Consider the following 18,385-nt stretch of genomic DNA (forward strand, 5'->3'; position numbering starts at 1 on the left):
AGGTGTTTATAAGCCATTTAAGAAACACACAAAAACCGTTAGATTCACTTCAACGTTTAAATTTAATTTGCCAAAATATTTTCGTCGCTTTGAGACCGCGACCTGTTCACTGACAAAATTCCGTGCTGCATCATTTGTATATATATATACATACATACACAAACACACAAACACAGACACACACATATATATATATACACGTACGTACATATTTCGAGAATTGTAAAGATTATTATGACTGGCAGTTTTGGCAGTTTCATCGTACAATTCTTCAGATCTTGTGAGCTTCATATATATATATATATATATATATATGTACACACACACACACACACACACACACACACACACACACACACACACACACACACACACACAAATATAATCCTCACCATCATCATCCGCATCAGCATCGTATGTGTGTATGTATGTATGCATGCATGTATGTATGCGTGTATGTATGTATGTATGTATGTATGTATGTGTGTGTGCGTGTGTGTGTATATGTGTGTGTGTGCCTTTTATCTTTTACTTGTTTCAGTCATTAGACTATGGCCATGCTGGGGTATCGCCTTAAAGAATTTTTAATCGAATCTATCGACCCCAGTAAACACACCAGCACCGGTTGTCAACCGGTGGTGGTTGGACAAACACAGACACAAAGACACACACACGCGTAGACATATATATATATATATATATATATATATATATATATATATATATATATATATATATATATATATATATATATATATATATATATATATATATATATATATATATATATACATATACATATACATACATACAACGAGCATCGTTCACTTTCCGTCTACCAAATCCCCTCACAAATGAGTTAGAGATTCACTACAACTGTTTCAGACGCATTTCCTTTCTTGATGAATGGTTCGATTACATCATGAAGAAACTGTTTTCTTCAGTTGATTAAAATTCGGTTTGGAGATAAAATAGCACAGGATGTGGATTGTCCACATACCGAGGGTTTGTTAGATTTAACCGGCTATGATGTCGGAAGTCAAGGGGCCACAAACAATCAACAGTGCCACAACTAGTGTATTTCTTTAAATAAGACTAGATAAATAATCAGAGATGAAGAGATGAGCAGAAAACAGAGAAAAAATTAATGGGGTGAGGCAAGAGAGGATGGAATAAGGGTTAACAGCGTAGTATTTTCAAGGTGGATGTCCTGGCGACAGAAGTCCTATTACTACCCTACAATCCCTCGAAATGAGTACGTACGTGATAACACGTACTTACATGTGATCATATGAGTCACGCTTACATGTATTTATACACACATGCATATATACATAGACACCCCCCACACACATACATATATACACGTATATAGATGTAAGCACTACGCATATACAAATACACACAAATGTGTGTGTGTATATATACATATACATACATGCGCCCCAAACCATACACTTATACACACACACACGTGTGTGTGTGTGTGTGTGTGTAAGTTGTGTGTATATAGATATGTATATACACACACATGTATTTATATATATATATACACACACACACATATGCATATCGTCAGTTGATCATATATCCGAAAAAGAAGTACACTCTAAATGTTACAATAGCAAAGTATTTTATAGGAAGTTAATTATATGGCATGTCATAGAGTTTTGCAGTAGGTAGCATTTAAAATGCGGATCAGGACTGAAGACCTCTTTTGATTAGGGCCGTAAAGAATTTGCTGACTGGAACCGATCTAAGTAAGGGTGATAAACCGTCCCACCTAAGACTTGGACAAGATATATTTTGTTCACAAAATTAACTGACCGTAATGTTTTTTCTATCTCCAGTTTGAAAAGAGGTTATATGCCAGCAGGTATTAGAGTATGACGAGCCGTCTATAAGGTTAAGCGCTTTATGGATGTGAATCAATACTCACTCTATGATCGGCTATATAATTAACTTCCTATATATATATATTCTTTTGGTGTGTGCGTATGTGTGTCTGTATGTGTGTGTGTGTGTGTGTGTGTGTGTGTGTGTGTGTGTGTGTGGATTTCTCGTTCGCGGGTGATTTCTACCAGCATGTTCTCGGGAGTGGCCAGTGGAACGAGAATGGGCCTCAACTATGCGAACCTGTTCGTTGGCTATATTGAGGCACAAATATTCTCCAGTTTCACTGGTCCCACTCCCGAACTATATGGCCGTTATATTGACGACTGTATCGGTGCCACCTCACTCTTCCGTGAACATCTTGACTAGTTCCTCTCTTTTGTCCAATCCTTCCATCCTGCCCTCCACTTCTCCTGCACTATCTCTGACACCTCTGTCCCCTTCCTTGACATTTCGGTCAGCATTCATCACTCCACTCTTATCACCTCCATCCACTACAAACACACAGACTCACACTCTTATCTTAACTTCTCCTCCTCCCACCCTAAACACACCAAGCTTTCCATCCCCTATTCCCATTTCCTCCGTCTACGCAGGCTCTGTAGTGACAACCATGACTTTGAGACTCAGTCTCAACTCATGGCTCGCCACTTTATCCTACGGGGATATCCCCTCACCACCATCCACACCGCCCTTGCCAGAGCACGTTCCATGGACCGTGCATCTGCTCTCTCCCCTCGAACCCGCCCTGCCGTCTCCCGCCTCCCTTTTCCCCTCACCTACCATCCCACCACCCTATCTCTCCAACGCACCATTCTCCGAGCTTTCCGGCACCTCCAGTCCGACCTCATACATCTTCCCTAACCGACCCCTTCCCTCCTTCAAACGAGCCCATAATCTACGAGACCTTTTGGTCCACGCTATATCCGAATTTGTTATTCATTTATTCCAGAAAAAATTTGCGAAAATGTTACAGGTGTTCAAGGTTTGATAATTTTCAGAATTTTCAGCCAATCAGAAAACAGCACGTTCGCTTCCTCTTCCATCATCTGTCACAGTAGCGAGAAGGAGAGGTGGAGTGCCGGCATGTCAAAATCTCTATATCGTTCTCCAATTGAATTCCTACAGTTATGAAAACGAGCAATTATGGAACACGTGGTGGTTACACTCCTTGGTTACTACGGAAACAGAGTTCTTTGCTTATTATGCTAACAGGACTTCACGGGGATGTGTAAGATACTAGCTTCTAATTGACTAAAATACCCAAATTTTGAAAACTTTGAAGGCTAATAACTTTTTTAATTATAAATTTATAGGAAAAATGATTTCCATTTTCATAATTAGTGTACAAAACTTAATCCATAAACCAAATTTGAAAACAATTGGAAAAAAATTGGAGGCAGTAACTCAAACCTCAAAGTTCCTGTGTATCTTTCTCTTTTGTTCACCATGGCTGTTTGTGAAGATCTTGATTAGTATCCAAATTAAAACGCTTCATCCATATGTGATTTTTGTATTATAAAACTGTTTTTCTTTGTTAAATTTTTAATAGGAAATTCTTTACATGTCTATATAACATGTAAATCTTTGTAATTCCTATTAGCAAATGAAACTCGTAGAAGGGAGAATAGATAATACAGAAAAGTTTCCACTTTCCTGTTTTGTTATACAATAACTCTCCAAATAATATTTCCATAATTCTCAATTTTAATATGTTTTTGACTAACATACAACAGCGACTATATTGGTTGTAATAATAGATTAAGCAGATGTGCTTCAAGAGGAAACAGCTGAGCTTCTTCTAGCATATTGACAGACCGGTTACTGGTCAATCTTATATACACAAGTATATATATATATATATATGTGTGTGTGTGTGTGTGTGTGTGTGTGTGTGTGTGTGTGTGTGTGCGTGCGTGCGTGCGTGCGTGCGTGTGTGTGTGTATAGTAGACTTACCACCCAGCGTTGCTCGGTAAAATATTCACGGAATTGTTTGCCCAGCTTGTAGAATGGGAATTCATGGTACTTATGCATGTATATATATTTAACCTAACTTCTGGACTTATTTAATTGGAATTATTCAAACAAAAGTAATCAATTTACATGAGTAGAAGCCTTTTTTTAAAACAATTTTAATCAAATGAACAAGCAATTCAAATAAAAGAGCGAAAAAAAAAACGGAATGTGAGAACGTGTACAAGAAATGTATTAGCTTAACGCTCAGTGAAAGGAGAGAGTTTGACATTTCGAGTATAGCTCTTCGTCGGAAAGGAGAAAGGGAAAAATTCAAAGATGGAGAAGAAATCGCCAACAGTACACGTGTAGTTAGATTGCTGAAGTAACCAGAAGTCATATATATATGTGTGTGTGTGTGTGTGTGTGTGTGTGTGTGTGTGTGTGTGTGTGTGTGTGTGTGTATGTGTGTGTGCTTATGTGCGTGTGTGTATGTGTGCGTGTGTGTGTTTGTGTGCTTGTGTATGTGTGTGTGTGTGCATGTGTGTGTGCGCGCGTGCGTGTCTATGGAGTTACACTGATCTCAGATATACAGTAGAATCATCATTTACTCAACCAAATCTCAAATTTTCAATCACTTACCCGCACACCGAGCTTAAAACCAACAATGCTGTTTTCACTCAGTAACAAGTAATTAATCTTAAGTATTCTCTGTTAGTTACCACACATTTTGTTTCTTAGTTTCACCTCTATTAACCGTACGTCTACCTATAAGCTAAATTAACATTCCACCCTGCCACTACCCAGCATTCACTTACAGCCGTTCATTAACTCATTAAAAACATCTTCATACTCCTATCAAACCCCTACAGTTCTATGCCGGGAACTGAGGCAATCACCTACACACCCAACCACACAAACACACAAACACGCACGGACACACACACACACACACACACACACACACACGCGCGCGCGCGCGCACGCACACACACGCACATATCATACCCCCTTATTTCAATAGCTAAACACTTAAGTACCCTTGTAACGTTTAAGTACCAGCCGATCACTAAATTCTATTACATATCCTACATCTTATGGAGAAGACACCTATTTCTAATAAAATACAGCTCGAAAATATTTACACAGCCTTAAGAATCGATGAACGAAACTGTCAGAAACAGGGATACATTGATTTTTTTCGATTTCTGAAATAATATATCATTTCATCATAGTAATGAGTTTTCTGATTTCATAGTGGTTTGTAGACACAGTACTCAATCCTTCATCTACACAAACACAGATATATTTCTTGTGACACACACACACACACACACACACAAACATAGACACACACTGAGACACACACAGACACACGTACATACAAGCGTACATACACATGTGTAAGTGTAAGTGTGAGTGTATGAGCAACTGCATGTTCGCATATATATATGCATGTATTTATCTATATATACGTAGGTATGTATGTATATATATGTATATATATATATGTGTGTATATATATATATATATATATATATATATATATATATATATATGTATGTATGTATGTATATATATATAAACATATATATGTAAATATGCTTACTTGAGATTACATAAACACATACACAAATAAATGGGTAGCCTCACAATACTGATAAGATAGGAATTATTCTACCTTTAGAGTGACACACACTTTTCATACAGGTGATTTTCCCTTGTAGTGTACATCGGCATCTATTGCAGCCATCAGAACTGATAAATGAAATGCCTGCTTTATATGTAATACCATCATATTCACACGTTATAGCCACTGTGTCTGAGGGGTTCGGCATAGTTTTAGCGACTGCAAAAATAAAGTAAGACCGTTTAACAAATTAAGCATTTTCAAAGACTGAGTTTTTGTTGCAAAGACATTTGCAGTCTAACTCAAATTATCCCTTCTAATTATATATTCCACGACACAAGACTTGGTGTGTGTGTGTGTGTGTGTGTGTGTGTGTGTGTGTGTGTGTGATGGTGGAGAAGCAAGCAAAGTGTCAAGACGGTGAGCTATCAGAATCACCAGAGAGTCGGTCAAAAATGCTTTGTGGCATTTCTTCTGGCTCTTTACGTTCTGTGTCAAATGCCACCAAGGTCAACCTTAACTTTCATCCATTTGTGGTTGATAAAATAGATTATCAGTCAAGTACTGGTGTCGATGGTATCGACTAATGCTTCACTCTCAAGAATGCCTTGTCTTGTGCCTGAATTAGAAACCATAAAAATGAAGTTGTTTAGCAACAGATTAGTACTTCGAACTTATTTTCATCAATTCTGAGAGAGTGAATTAAAAATATCGACTCCGGTGGGGCTTGCAACTCAAAACTAATTAATTAAACGCGTTTATTCCGCCATTTTTCTTTCTGAAAACGTCGAATAAATCTAAATAGATTGTGGGTCCACATTGAAACTGTTATCTTGCAGTGTGTAAATTAAACTCAAAAAGCATAAAATCTGACGTTCCGGTGCTTTTGTCAATCCACTGCCTTCCAGATTAAAACTGAAAGTAAATAAAGCAGGAATTTTTGAAAGGTAGGGATTTTTGAAAAGTCTAAAAGAAAATCTTCGTAACTTCTCACCTATCGTATCTTCACAAATGCTCTGACCACAAATCACTCGTCCAGGATATATGCACTCACAGGAGTTACATTCATCGACTGATATAAATGTTTCTGTTATTTTATAAATCTTTCCATGGTAGAAGCATTTCATTTCAAGGTTGATTATGGGGTATTTGTTGATTTGAGATGCCCGAGCTTCTACGTACCTACCTGTTTGAAAGACAGAGTGAGACGTTCAAAATGTGTTCAAAAAGTGAAAATATGGAAATTGTTTTTGAAGAAAAAAATCAAGAAGTTGTATCCCTAACACACACACACACACACACACACACACACACACACACACACACACACGTATGTATGTATATATATATATATATATATATATATATATATATATATATATATATATAGATATGTGTATATATATATATTGTTGTATTTTGGGATGGTCATTTTTTTTTTTGCCAAATATATATCGTTTTTCACTCGTTTATTACTGTTCTTATTCTAACTCATGTTCATTGTCCGGAAATCTTTCGTCACACATCTGTGACCTCCTCAGTGACACTTTCCGTCTTCGTGTGTGCTCTTGCTCTGCTTATTCCATTCTCAGAGAGTATAGAATATGTAGAAGGCTGACAGAAAAGGAAATATAGATTCGTTTGACTAAAATCCTAGGAGGAGAAGCTCGAGCAGTCCAAAGACTGAAACAAGTAAAAGAATATATGTGTATGTGTGTGTGTTTATATATATATATTTATATATGTATAAGGTGCTCTGATGCTGAAGTCTCCCATTCTTTATCAATCCCATATCTCTGGACACTGACAGTAACTCTGAAGAAATATTGAAGAGTACAGTTATGGTGAAAATGATAGAGTTGATCAAAATGATAGTGATAGTGATGACACTTATTCCTCCACAAGAAGGCACAGCAAATCTGCAATTGGTACGAGACTTGTAACTGGAACTAACGTCTCTACTAACAAAGCTGTGAAAATCTGCAAACAGTTGTCAGAGGAGGGCATTGACATCCCAGCTCCTAGTCAGCAAGGCATTTACTAGGCACTCTTCAAGAAAGCTGGTGAAATGAAGAAATACTTGATTGATACGCTACGCAATCAGAAATGGAGCCTGCATATCGATGGTAAACATATTGACGGAAATGAATATCAAACGGTTGTCATCAAGAATGAAACAAGTGAAATCAAGCTGGCTGCTCTGAAGCTGTGATGGCAAGGTTGAGACCATTACAGAAGGAGTGAAAAGCGTCTTGGACGAATTTCACTTGTGGGGCGCCATCTCAATGATTATTGCTGAGACGACAAGTGTGAATACAGGACAAAAGAGTAGGATAGTGGTTAGACTGCAGAAAATGTTCTTGAGCAAAGGCTATGACAAACCACAATTTGTGAGCTACCAACACCATGTCTTGGACAAAATCCTGCATGTAGTTATGGATGAAGAGCTGGCAGGAGCAAGCAATTAACCCAGCATATAATATTTTTTTGTCAAAGAACTCATGACAAGTTATGAAGAACTCCAAGGCTCTTTCCAGAATGGAACGCATGTCTGGCTGGAGAGATGATATGAAGTTTTTGTTCCACTTAACTTGTGCTTTCAGGTTCTGCCATGTAAACGGAGACCTTTCATCAAGTTTCAGAAAGTTACAAACATCAGTAATGCTAGATGGAATTTACAAGCAATCTTAACTCTTCTTGCATTTTCCCTTATGCCACATGTGAGAGAAAGATTGCAGATGGTCTGTCAGTTCATCCCAAATGACTGGGCAGAAAACTGGTTCAGTGACCAAATGTATAGAGCTGAAGATTATGCGGAGCTATTGCAAGCCTTACTACCCTACAAGACTGCTTTGAAATGGTTGACAAATCACTGGAAACAAGAGCCATCAAAACTAAACATCAGCAGAAGCAATCAATGCTGTGAGTGAGCAATTAAGGTCATGGAAAAACTACGCGCCACATGCAAGAACAAAGCCAACCTACCATTGCGTTTCATCCTCCTCAATGACTTGACGCAATTTGACTATTGACTAATTTGACTTTATATGACTTACCTTCTTTTTATTGTTCTGGAATGCAGAATACAGTTCTTTTAACAGTTAAGTTAAACTTAACATTGTTTTATTTAAATGCTAGCTGACCAATTAAGCTGCAGGATTGACTTTGACCTCACCCCACTACGCATCTGTCCCCAATCTCTCGCCCATTTTTAAATACTTTTAGTTTTCAGTTCATTGTTCTTTACATACATATATATAGATATATTAATAAACACACACGCACACACACACACACACACACACACACACACACACACACACACACACACACACACACACACACACACACACACACACACATGTACACATAACACGATCAATACACTCGTAGCAGAGGAATGCTGTCTTGAAAAGGTTTTAAATGTAGTTCACGAATGTTGCATTTTTATAGAGGATAAACGAAACAAGGCTACCCAATTCAAAATGAAAATTTCGTAAATCAGAAATATCAATTTTATTTACATCACGTGGTGTGCTACTTAGACTGGTCGTAGTCAAATACTGGCGACAAGTAGAAATATATTCACATTCACATTCACATTCATTATTTTCTGTACAGCTTATACATTTCCCTTACTAACGCGATAGCGAGATTTAATTCTATGGATTTGTTTTCCTAGTTAGAAGTATACGTGGAAGCGCAATAGCCCAGTGGTTAGGGCAGCGAACTCGCGATCATAGGATCGTGGTTTCGATTCCCAGACTGGGCGTTGTGAGTGTTTATTGAGCGAAAGCACCTAAAAGTTCCACGAGGCTCCGGCAGGGGGTGGTGGCGAACCCTGCTGTACTCTTTCACCACAACTTTCTCTCACTCTTACTTCCTGTTTCTGTCGTGCCTGTAATTCAAAGGGTCAGCCTTGTCACACTGTGTCACGCTGAATATCCCCGAGAACTACGTTAAGGGTACACGTGTCTGCTCAGCCACTTGCACGTTAATTTCACGAGCAGGCTGTTCCGTTGATCAGATCAACTGGAACCCTCGACGTCGTAAGTGACAGAGTGCCAACAACATAGAAGTATACATCAACAAGTTAATGAACATCAGACGAGATGAAATTAGAACCTGTTACTAGCAGTTATTAAATTGTATTTACTAACATCTTCACTAAAATCTGGTGAGCGCCGGAAAACTTACTCTATGACGCTCGCCAGATGAAAGAAAAACGTTATAATGATTGGTGCAAGTCATAAAGGAAAATATTCAAGGAACGACTGAAGTAATGTACAGCTTGAATTTCTAGTAAATATTGACCAATCAAATATTAGAACAAATCTACATTTCACCTGACAAATGAAAAATACAAAATGTATTTACACCTATTGTAAAGGAAACGAAATATTTTATCGGAAAATATATCATTCCTTAACATGGGTAGTGTAAATTTTTAGTACCTATTTATTGCCAAAATCACTTATCTTTGATGTGCATATTCTTCACCTCTATCTTTCAGTCGGAAGCAGTACCCTTAGAATAAACATAGTTTAGCAAACATATCCGAATAACAGAATGTTTCTATCACCATCTTTCTAAGCTCACATGTCCATCTCATTCACTCCATCTCTCTTTCTCTTCTCTATCAGTTCCTACAAAAAGATTACTGCTATAATTTTGCATACGATATTCGGATGTGGCTTCTGAGAATTTCTAGAGCAAATATTTTTTTAATTTGTTAGCAGTTGATTACTGGTTCTTGCTTGTATACATCACTTACATTTCAACTTAAAAAAAGGTTCTTCCCGAGTCATAGGTTTATAAAACCGGTTTTCCGGATTCTGCGTATATATTTCCCACTGGATGGGAAGTCGATCCGTCGTAGTATTACGCGTTTTTACCAGCTGAATGGAATGGCGCAACGTCAAATGAAGTGTTTTGCTAAAAAACAACGAATCGCCAGGTCCAAGATTCAAACCAGAATTTTACGATCGTAAGTAGAAAACACTAATCACTAATTCACGTGTCTCACACGCTTCACTGGTTCTCAACAAATGCATACACCTCTCTACCATAAGCATCCAGAGCAAAGGATGTAATTTGTTGGTAAACACTACATTTCAACGACCCTTTACACTGCATTTCAACCTTCAAAAAGAAAAATATAACTGTTATACGTGATGTAATTTTTACAATTTTATAAGGCATTGTGGTTGAGGATTAGGATAAAATGTTTAACTTGACTCTCCAAGTTCAAATCACTTTGAAACCGATTTATCTTTTCATCACCAACGTTAAATTAAGTATCAGTAGTATGCGGGTTAAATACAGTATGTAATCCGACGTTTCACTTTCCTTTCTTTTCTGAAAGATCAAAGTAATTCGCACTGTAGTTCTGAAAGGTGTCCTGTTTACTATTTTACTCTTTTACTTGTTTCAGTCATTTGACTGCGGCCATGCTGGAGCATCACTTTTGGTCGAGCTAATCGACCCCAGAACTTATTCTTTGTAAGCCTAGTACTTATTCTATCGGTCTCTTTTTGCCGAACCGCTAAGTTACGGGGACGTAAACACACCAGCATCGGTTGTTAAGCGATGGTGAGGGGACAAACACAGACACACAAACACACATACATATATATATATATATATATATATATATATATATATATATATATATATATATATATATATATATATATATACGACGGGCTTCTTTCAATTTCCGTCTACCAAATCCACTCACAAGGCTTTGGTCGGCCCGAGGCTATAGTAGAAGACATTTGCCCAAGGTGCCACGCAGTGGGGCTGAACCCGGAGCCATGTGGTTGGTAAGCAAGCTACTTACCACACAGCCGCTCCTGCGCCTTATTATTTATTATTATTATTTTTTTGAGAAAAATATGCCAATTCATCTTACCTTTACTTCCTTCACAAATATTATGAGTGCATATTACTCGTCCCGGGAATATGCATTCACAGGAATTACATTGATCTATCGCCACGAATATTTCCGTTATCTTATATATATTTCCATGGTAGATGCATGTAGTCTTAGTGTTGGTTTCAGATAAAGACGAATCTTCTCCGAGCATAGCTGTTTGCAAGACAAAGGAGATATGGAAGTGATTTACCTTGAGTTTCACAGTAGAGATATAATTACTAGTTTATTTTGCTTCGAATCAACCCTGATCGAGTAAACCTTTTATTAGCTGTTTCAGCTGAAGTGTGTGTGTGTGTATGTGTGTGTGTGTATGTGTGTGTGTGTGTGTGTGTGTGCGTGCGTGCGTGTGCGTGTGTGTAAGTGCGTGTGTGTTTATATATGTGCATATGTATATACGTATATGTATATATGCATATATGTGTATATGTCTCTCTCTCTCTCTCTCTCTCTCTCTCTCTCTCTCTATATATATATATATATATATATATATATATATATATATAAATATATGCACCTTAGCGGTTGAGGGAACCTGTGGGAGAGGTAGACCCAGGAAGACCTGGGATGAGGTGGTGAACCACGACCTTCGAACATTAGGCCTCACCGAGGCAATGACTTCTGACCGAGACCTTTGGAAATATATTGTGCGTGAGAAGACCCGGCAAGCCAAATGAGACCATAATCCAAGGCCTCTGCCAGGGGTATAGCCAGCCCACTTATACGTACCTTTCCTTCATTGGACACTAAACTCGGCTTGCGAAGACCTGCTGGGGCAAGTGAAAGCGAAATCGTGATGGCACCTCTACCAGTGGAGCGCGTCCGAGCGTGATCGTTTCTAGAGCAGCTGTCTGGCCTCCGTGCCAGTGGCACGAAAATAGCACCATTTGAGCGTGATCGTTACCAGCGTCGCCTTCCTGGCACTTGTGCCGGTGGCACGTGGAAAGACATTCGAGCGAGGTCATTGCCAGTGCCGCTGGACTGGCTCCTGTGCAGGTTGCACGTAAAATACACCATTTTTAGCGTGGCCGTTGCCAGTACCGCCTGACTGGCCTTCGTGCCGGTGGCACGTAAAAGCACCCACGACACTCTCGGAGTGGTTGGCGTTAGGAAGGGCATCCAGCTGAATAAACTCTGCCAAATCAGATTGGAGCCTGGTGTAGCCATCTGGTTCACCAGTCCTCCGTCAAATCGTCCAACCTATGCTAGCATTGGAAAGCGGACGTTAAACGATGATGATGATGATGATGATGATGATGATGATGATGATGATGATATATATATATGTGTGTGTGTGTGTGTATGTGTGTCCGAGATGCATTCCAGATTATTATAATTTTAGTATATCATTACTATACATTTAATAAGCTGACCTGCCAACTTTTGATATTCTGGGTTAAAGGAGACGGTTGGAACAACACTTTGAAGATACTTTGCTAAACACTTGTCAGTCATAGCTGACTAGTTTGCAGAATATAAGTAAAACTAAAATGCTTTACTTATATTTCCAATACATTTGAAAAACATCGCAATTTTCCTTTCTCTAATTTTTAAAGAATCTATTTACATAAGAAAAGGAATGTTGTAGGAGAGAAGTAAGATTTGTGAGCCAAATTATGAGACTGCTTCAATTTATCTGAAGCAATTTTCATTTATTTACATTCTGATGCCCGACAGAAGGACATAGATGTCACTACGTATCATTTACTCAGCGGAAAATGTTTCAGCATGTTGTCGATGTAAGAATCAATTATTTAAATAAAAATTATACTATAGCGTACAAGTTAAACTTTCTATGAAATATGTCTGCAATCTGCGAGAAATGTCCTTCAAAATTTACAAACAGGGATGTCATTTTCTAACAATATGAGTATTTCATATGACAAACACTAGTTAAATTCTATCACTGGATATAATTTGCTTGTGGACCACGATAAGAGACTCATTTTCGGTGACAATATAGCTAGGCTTCCAAGTCTGTCTTGTCTTCTGATTAGTCTCAGGTCGATTGATTGTCAGTAATGGAATTATAGATTTTGAAATTGAAAATACTAATATAAAATTTTAAATAAATTGCTTAGCGAGAGAGATAGATAAATGACCTTTCCTTTTTAAATGCTAATATCCCTTGAATAAAAGTGTAGATGACAGACGTTTTATTCAAGGATAATCCTCTTCTATGTATTATGATATTGGCTTCAAATTTTGAGACAAGGTCAGCAATTTCGGGGGGAGGGAGTAAATCGATTACATCGATCCCACCGCCTTTCCATGTATTATAATATTTAACAACATTCCAATAACAGTAACAAAATGTACCTGGAAGTATTGAGCATGGTTTCTTGGTACAAAGTACCTTGCCGTTGTACATACAAGAACACTGATTACAGCCATCTCGGGCAAGGAAAGTAGCATGCACTGTGTAGACGTAACCTTCATATACACAAGAAACAGTATTCGTGTGGAGTTTGAATGGCTTCGCAGTGGTTACCGAATGTGAAGCTGTCAAAAAAAGAATAAGGAAACAAACAAACAAGGGAGATGGCTTTGAGTAATATCCGTCACTTTTGATCAATAGTCAAAGAATAATTTCTGAGAATTGTTTTGCAATGAATTTACGATAGTGTTACAGATTATTTTGATTTTATTGCACAAATAAGAATATCAGACTGAACGAATAATATATATATATATATATATAGGATTACTATCTTACATATATTAATTTCATATTCCAATGTGTCCTGGAGAAATTACCTTGATGTAACAAGCCTAAACTCCTTCACAAACGTCATTTGCATTAGTTGGCATCAAGTATAAGGGCAGTAGAAAGTTATCTTTCGTCCATCTAACATCATAAAACGAGAGTGAAAGATCTCTGTTTTAAAGTTCATGGAGACTCCAAGAGGCATTTGCCTTACTGTCGATATGATTGGTAGTTGTTTTATCACAGACTAAGGAAAAATGGCAGAACCATAAATTCAGTGTAATATTAAATTTTACATAAAAGCAGCCTTTCCTCTTTCCGGGGTAGATAAAATCAGTACCAGCTGAATAATGGGGCCAATGTAATCGACTTACTCCTTCCCTCGAACTTACTGGCCTTGTGCCAAAATTCGAAATCAATATTAAATTTTATACTATCTCAGGTAGACGTCTATAGAGATCACGGTAAGTATTTAACACTGTGTCCAATTATAGAATGCATTAAAATCCTCATTTTCCCGGAACATTGCATGAACTTGATGTTAGGGGCTGGTATACCCCCCTAATGAGAAGGTATCGAGAAAAATTTCTTTCCTTTTTGTTTTCTTAATTGAGGCTTACAAATTTCTGTTGTCCAAGACCTCTATCCTAATCCAAATATTATTCTTCACAATCGTGTCTCAGAATGTAAAGTAAGTAAAACTAGATCGTTACCCGAAAGTATTTGAAGATGCTAACACATGCTATTAATCAAATCTATATGAGATTCTAGGAAGAAATAAGATTCAGGACAATTTTACAATGTGTATCAGGTTGTGCTACCATTTTTATACATTTTATATTTTATGCAAATTTTGAATACAAGATATTTTCATTTAGACACAAACAATAGTTTTAAAACTGTGATCAAGATTATCATATAATGTTGAGTACATCCTTTTTCATAAATATTACCTCGAGTTTGTGTGGAAAGGCATGTATTTTTAGTACACACTATATTTCCTTTGCGCTTGCAGATGCACTTGTTACATTTATCTATAGCTGTGAATGTTTGCCCAAATTTGAATATTTGTCCATTGTAGCGGCATACTACGAAGATGTCGATCTTCTGTGTTGTAGTTTCTGAAAGAAAAGAGTTTCATTTGAGTACGAATTTGAAAACAAATTTGAAGATCACCTCGCCTACAAAGATATTTGTTTGTATTACTACATTTTTATATGTATGGTGATGAGATAACACGAACACACACACACACAAAGGCACACACACACACAAAGGCACACACACACACAGACACAGACACACACACACACACACACTAATATGACGATAATATTTTTATGAGCAGCTATATATGTAATGAGGAGATATGAGTAAAGGTGAGTGTATATATATATATATATATATATATATATATATATATATATATATATATATATATATATATATATATATATATGTGTGTGTGTGTGTGTGTGTGTGTATGATGAAATATGAGTACATATATTTTTACTGTCTCAGATAATAACGTAAAGAACATGCAAACTAAATTGTTTACATTTGTTTATGGTCCTAAGAACATGTAACATTGCGGCACAGCATTTAAGTTATTATGAATCAGTGATAGTAAGAGAGCACAGCTCTTATAAATCTTATATTATAAGAGAACCTGATCTTCGTCTGTCTGTCCATAACAACATCTTTGTAAAGAGAGGGAAGAACGGGAGGTATCAAAAGGAGAGATAAGCCTGCCATAACGTATATTTAAGAGAGAAAAGAGGAAGAGAAAGATTTGTTGTTGAGAAAACATACTGTGTGTGTGTGTGAGAAAGAGAGAGGGAGAGAGGGCATGTGTGTGAAAGGTAGATAGATCGGTAGTGTTGTCACCATAGTAACCACAGTAACTAACAAAGTAATCATAGTAACACCATAGTAACCATAGTAACACCATAGTAACCATAGTAACACCATAGTAACACAATAGTAACTAACAAGTTTTGGTTAAACACGCGGAAATTTTAAGTGCGAACCTGTCAAAACAACGCAACACAATCTTCCCCAAAATAACTATATGTAGATATATAATACTTATAGTTATTTTCGGGGTTGTTTGTGTGTGTATTTATTCCTGTGTGTGCGTGTTTGTGTATATCTCTCCCTCAGTCTGTATGTGAGTGTGTGTTTCTGTATGTCTTTCAACATATAGAGACAGCAACAGAGTCTTTAAAAAAGGACTTTCCCTATAATAACATGGCTCATATGAATACGCACTCACCACAAACTTGCTTCTCATTGAAATAGATACACAACGACACTAACCTATGTGACCAGACACTATCAAGAACTTATCTTTTTCATTGAAATACCATTGTCTCATATTTTCTAAATGTTTCTCATTACAACATTGGCATTTAGATTACAATATATTTTGAATCTCCTCCACAAATAAAGATTTTAATTTCAAACCATTGAGCGGATAAGATGGTGGATCTCCGTCGTTCAAAACGAAGATTCAGCTTAATTTCTTGATTAATTTCTGATATTGATTTACTGTATAAGTTGCTGAGCATTCTACAGATACATGTGTCCTTGAAATAATTCTTAAGCAGAATCAGCGTGATATAGCACGTGACAAGGCTGTACCTTTTGAGTTAACTGTTCAATCCAACCGATGGGCTTCTATACAATTTCCTTCGACCCACTTTCACTCGCAAGGTATAGATTGAACCGGGGCTATATAAAATGACATTTGTCCAAGATGCTTCGCAGTGGATAACATCTTGACTGTGAAGCGATCTTCTTAACTACTCAGCAATACTGACTATAGTGGACAAAATATTGAACTACTAATTTATAAGTATTGCATTCATATTAGCTGCAAGCATTTCTATGTGTCTTGGGGAAGTTAAGTTAGTACTCCACTTCTAAGTTCATCCTTCAATATTATTGAGATAGATCGAGGGCAGCGAGCTGGCAGAAACGTTAGCATGCCAGGCGAAATGCTTAGCGGTATTTCGCCTGTCTTTACGGTCTGAGTTTAAGTTCCACCGAGGTCGACTTTGCCTTTCATCCTTTCGGGGTCGATAAATTAAGTATCAGTTGTGTACTGGGGTCGATCTAATCGACTGGCTCCCTCCCCCAAAATTTCGGGCCTTGTGCCTAGAGTAGAAAAGATTATTGAGATAGATCGACGTCATAACTAGCAGTGACGGAATTTATCACTTATCCAATTTAAATACCATAACACTGAAGCAAAAGAGCTCTGTTACTGGGACACTATAAAGGCATCTACCTTTCTACTGATATGGTTGGTAGATGTCAGCCACAGACAGGGCATAAAAGGCACAAATCGTGAATTAATTTCAATATTCTGGTTTCCTAGTATTTCAGCTAAATATCTACAGATAATAGGAAAATGACGACCATAATATAGCATAACCATCTGGTTAGAGATTAACATAACATTCGCAAAGTGTCGAGAAAACTAGTATCTCGAAAGTACAATAAACTAAGAAAACGCACATAATCATTAAAAATTGTACATTATACAATTCTTAGATTTCGAGTACAGTTGCTTCCCTTTGAGAACCACTATTCCAATTTAAGCTTCCACTTCCAACTCAAATCGAATATCAGATTTGTTATAACGTAAAGCATGATATTAGCCATGGGTCTTTTTAGATGATAGCATATCCTAATAATCAAATCTATATTACTAGAAATTCTGAAGAGAAATATAACGGGGTTTGATAAGTTTAGAAGCTACATCAATATGATATTAATAACACTATAATCTATTTCATATAATACGTTGATAAAAATATCAGCATATAATGCTGAGTACATTCTATTTTAAAAAAGATATGGTTTAGTGTTACCTTGAGTTGCTGAAGATATACACTTCTTTTGGGAACAAGTTATACTTCCTTTGGTCATGCAACTGCACTTATTACATTTATCGATAGCTAAAAACGTCTGCCCATATTTGTATGTTTTTCCGTTGTAATGGCATTCAATGAACATGTCGATTTTCTGGGATGTAGATACTGAAAATAAAAAATTATATGAATTCAACATAAATTTGAATTTTTATCCCACACACAAAAATGATTTAGTCAGCTTACCACACTTTTTTTTATTCGTATGATGACATGACAATATCATTTGTGCATTAGTCTCCCAGCTGTAGACTAAATATAGACACACAATGTAAATTCCTTACATTAGTTCTATCATCCCAAGAGAATAACTTGGAGAATAACCAAG

At 37.0% G+C, this 18,385-nt stretch overlaps 1 protein-coding gene across 1 annotated transcript in view; it reads right to left on the reverse strand.

Moving 5' to 3' along the window:
* LOC106872600 (uncharacterized) overlaps window positions 1-18,385 on the reverse strand; it is a 314,391-nt gene that overhangs the window by 43,131 nt on the left and 252,875 nt on the right. The window contains exons 61-66 of the mRNA XM_089360611.1: window positions 17,998-18,165; window positions 15,073-15,240; window positions 13,732-13,914; window positions 11,392-11,568; window positions 6,472-6,663; window positions 5,529-5,696 (exon numbers count right to left, since the gene is read on the reverse strand). Coding sequence (XP_089216737.1) covers window positions 5,529-5,696; window positions 6,472-6,663; window positions 11,392-11,568; window positions 13,732-13,914; window positions 15,073-15,240; window positions 17,998-18,165 — 1,056 coding nt within the window. The remainder of the gene's footprint in view (window positions 1-5,528; window positions 5,697-6,471; window positions 6,664-11,391; window positions 11,569-13,731; window positions 13,915-15,072; window positions 15,241-17,997; window positions 18,166-18,385) is intronic.

This window comes from Octopus bimaculoides, chromosome 11 (genome assembly GCF_046866305.1).
Source record: "Octopus bimaculoides isolate indiv1 chromosome 11, ASM4686630v1, whole genome shotgun sequence".
In the NCBI taxonomy this organism is placed as follows: Eukaryota; Metazoa; Mollusca; class Cephalopoda; order Octopoda; family Octopodidae; genus Octopus; species Octopus bimaculoides.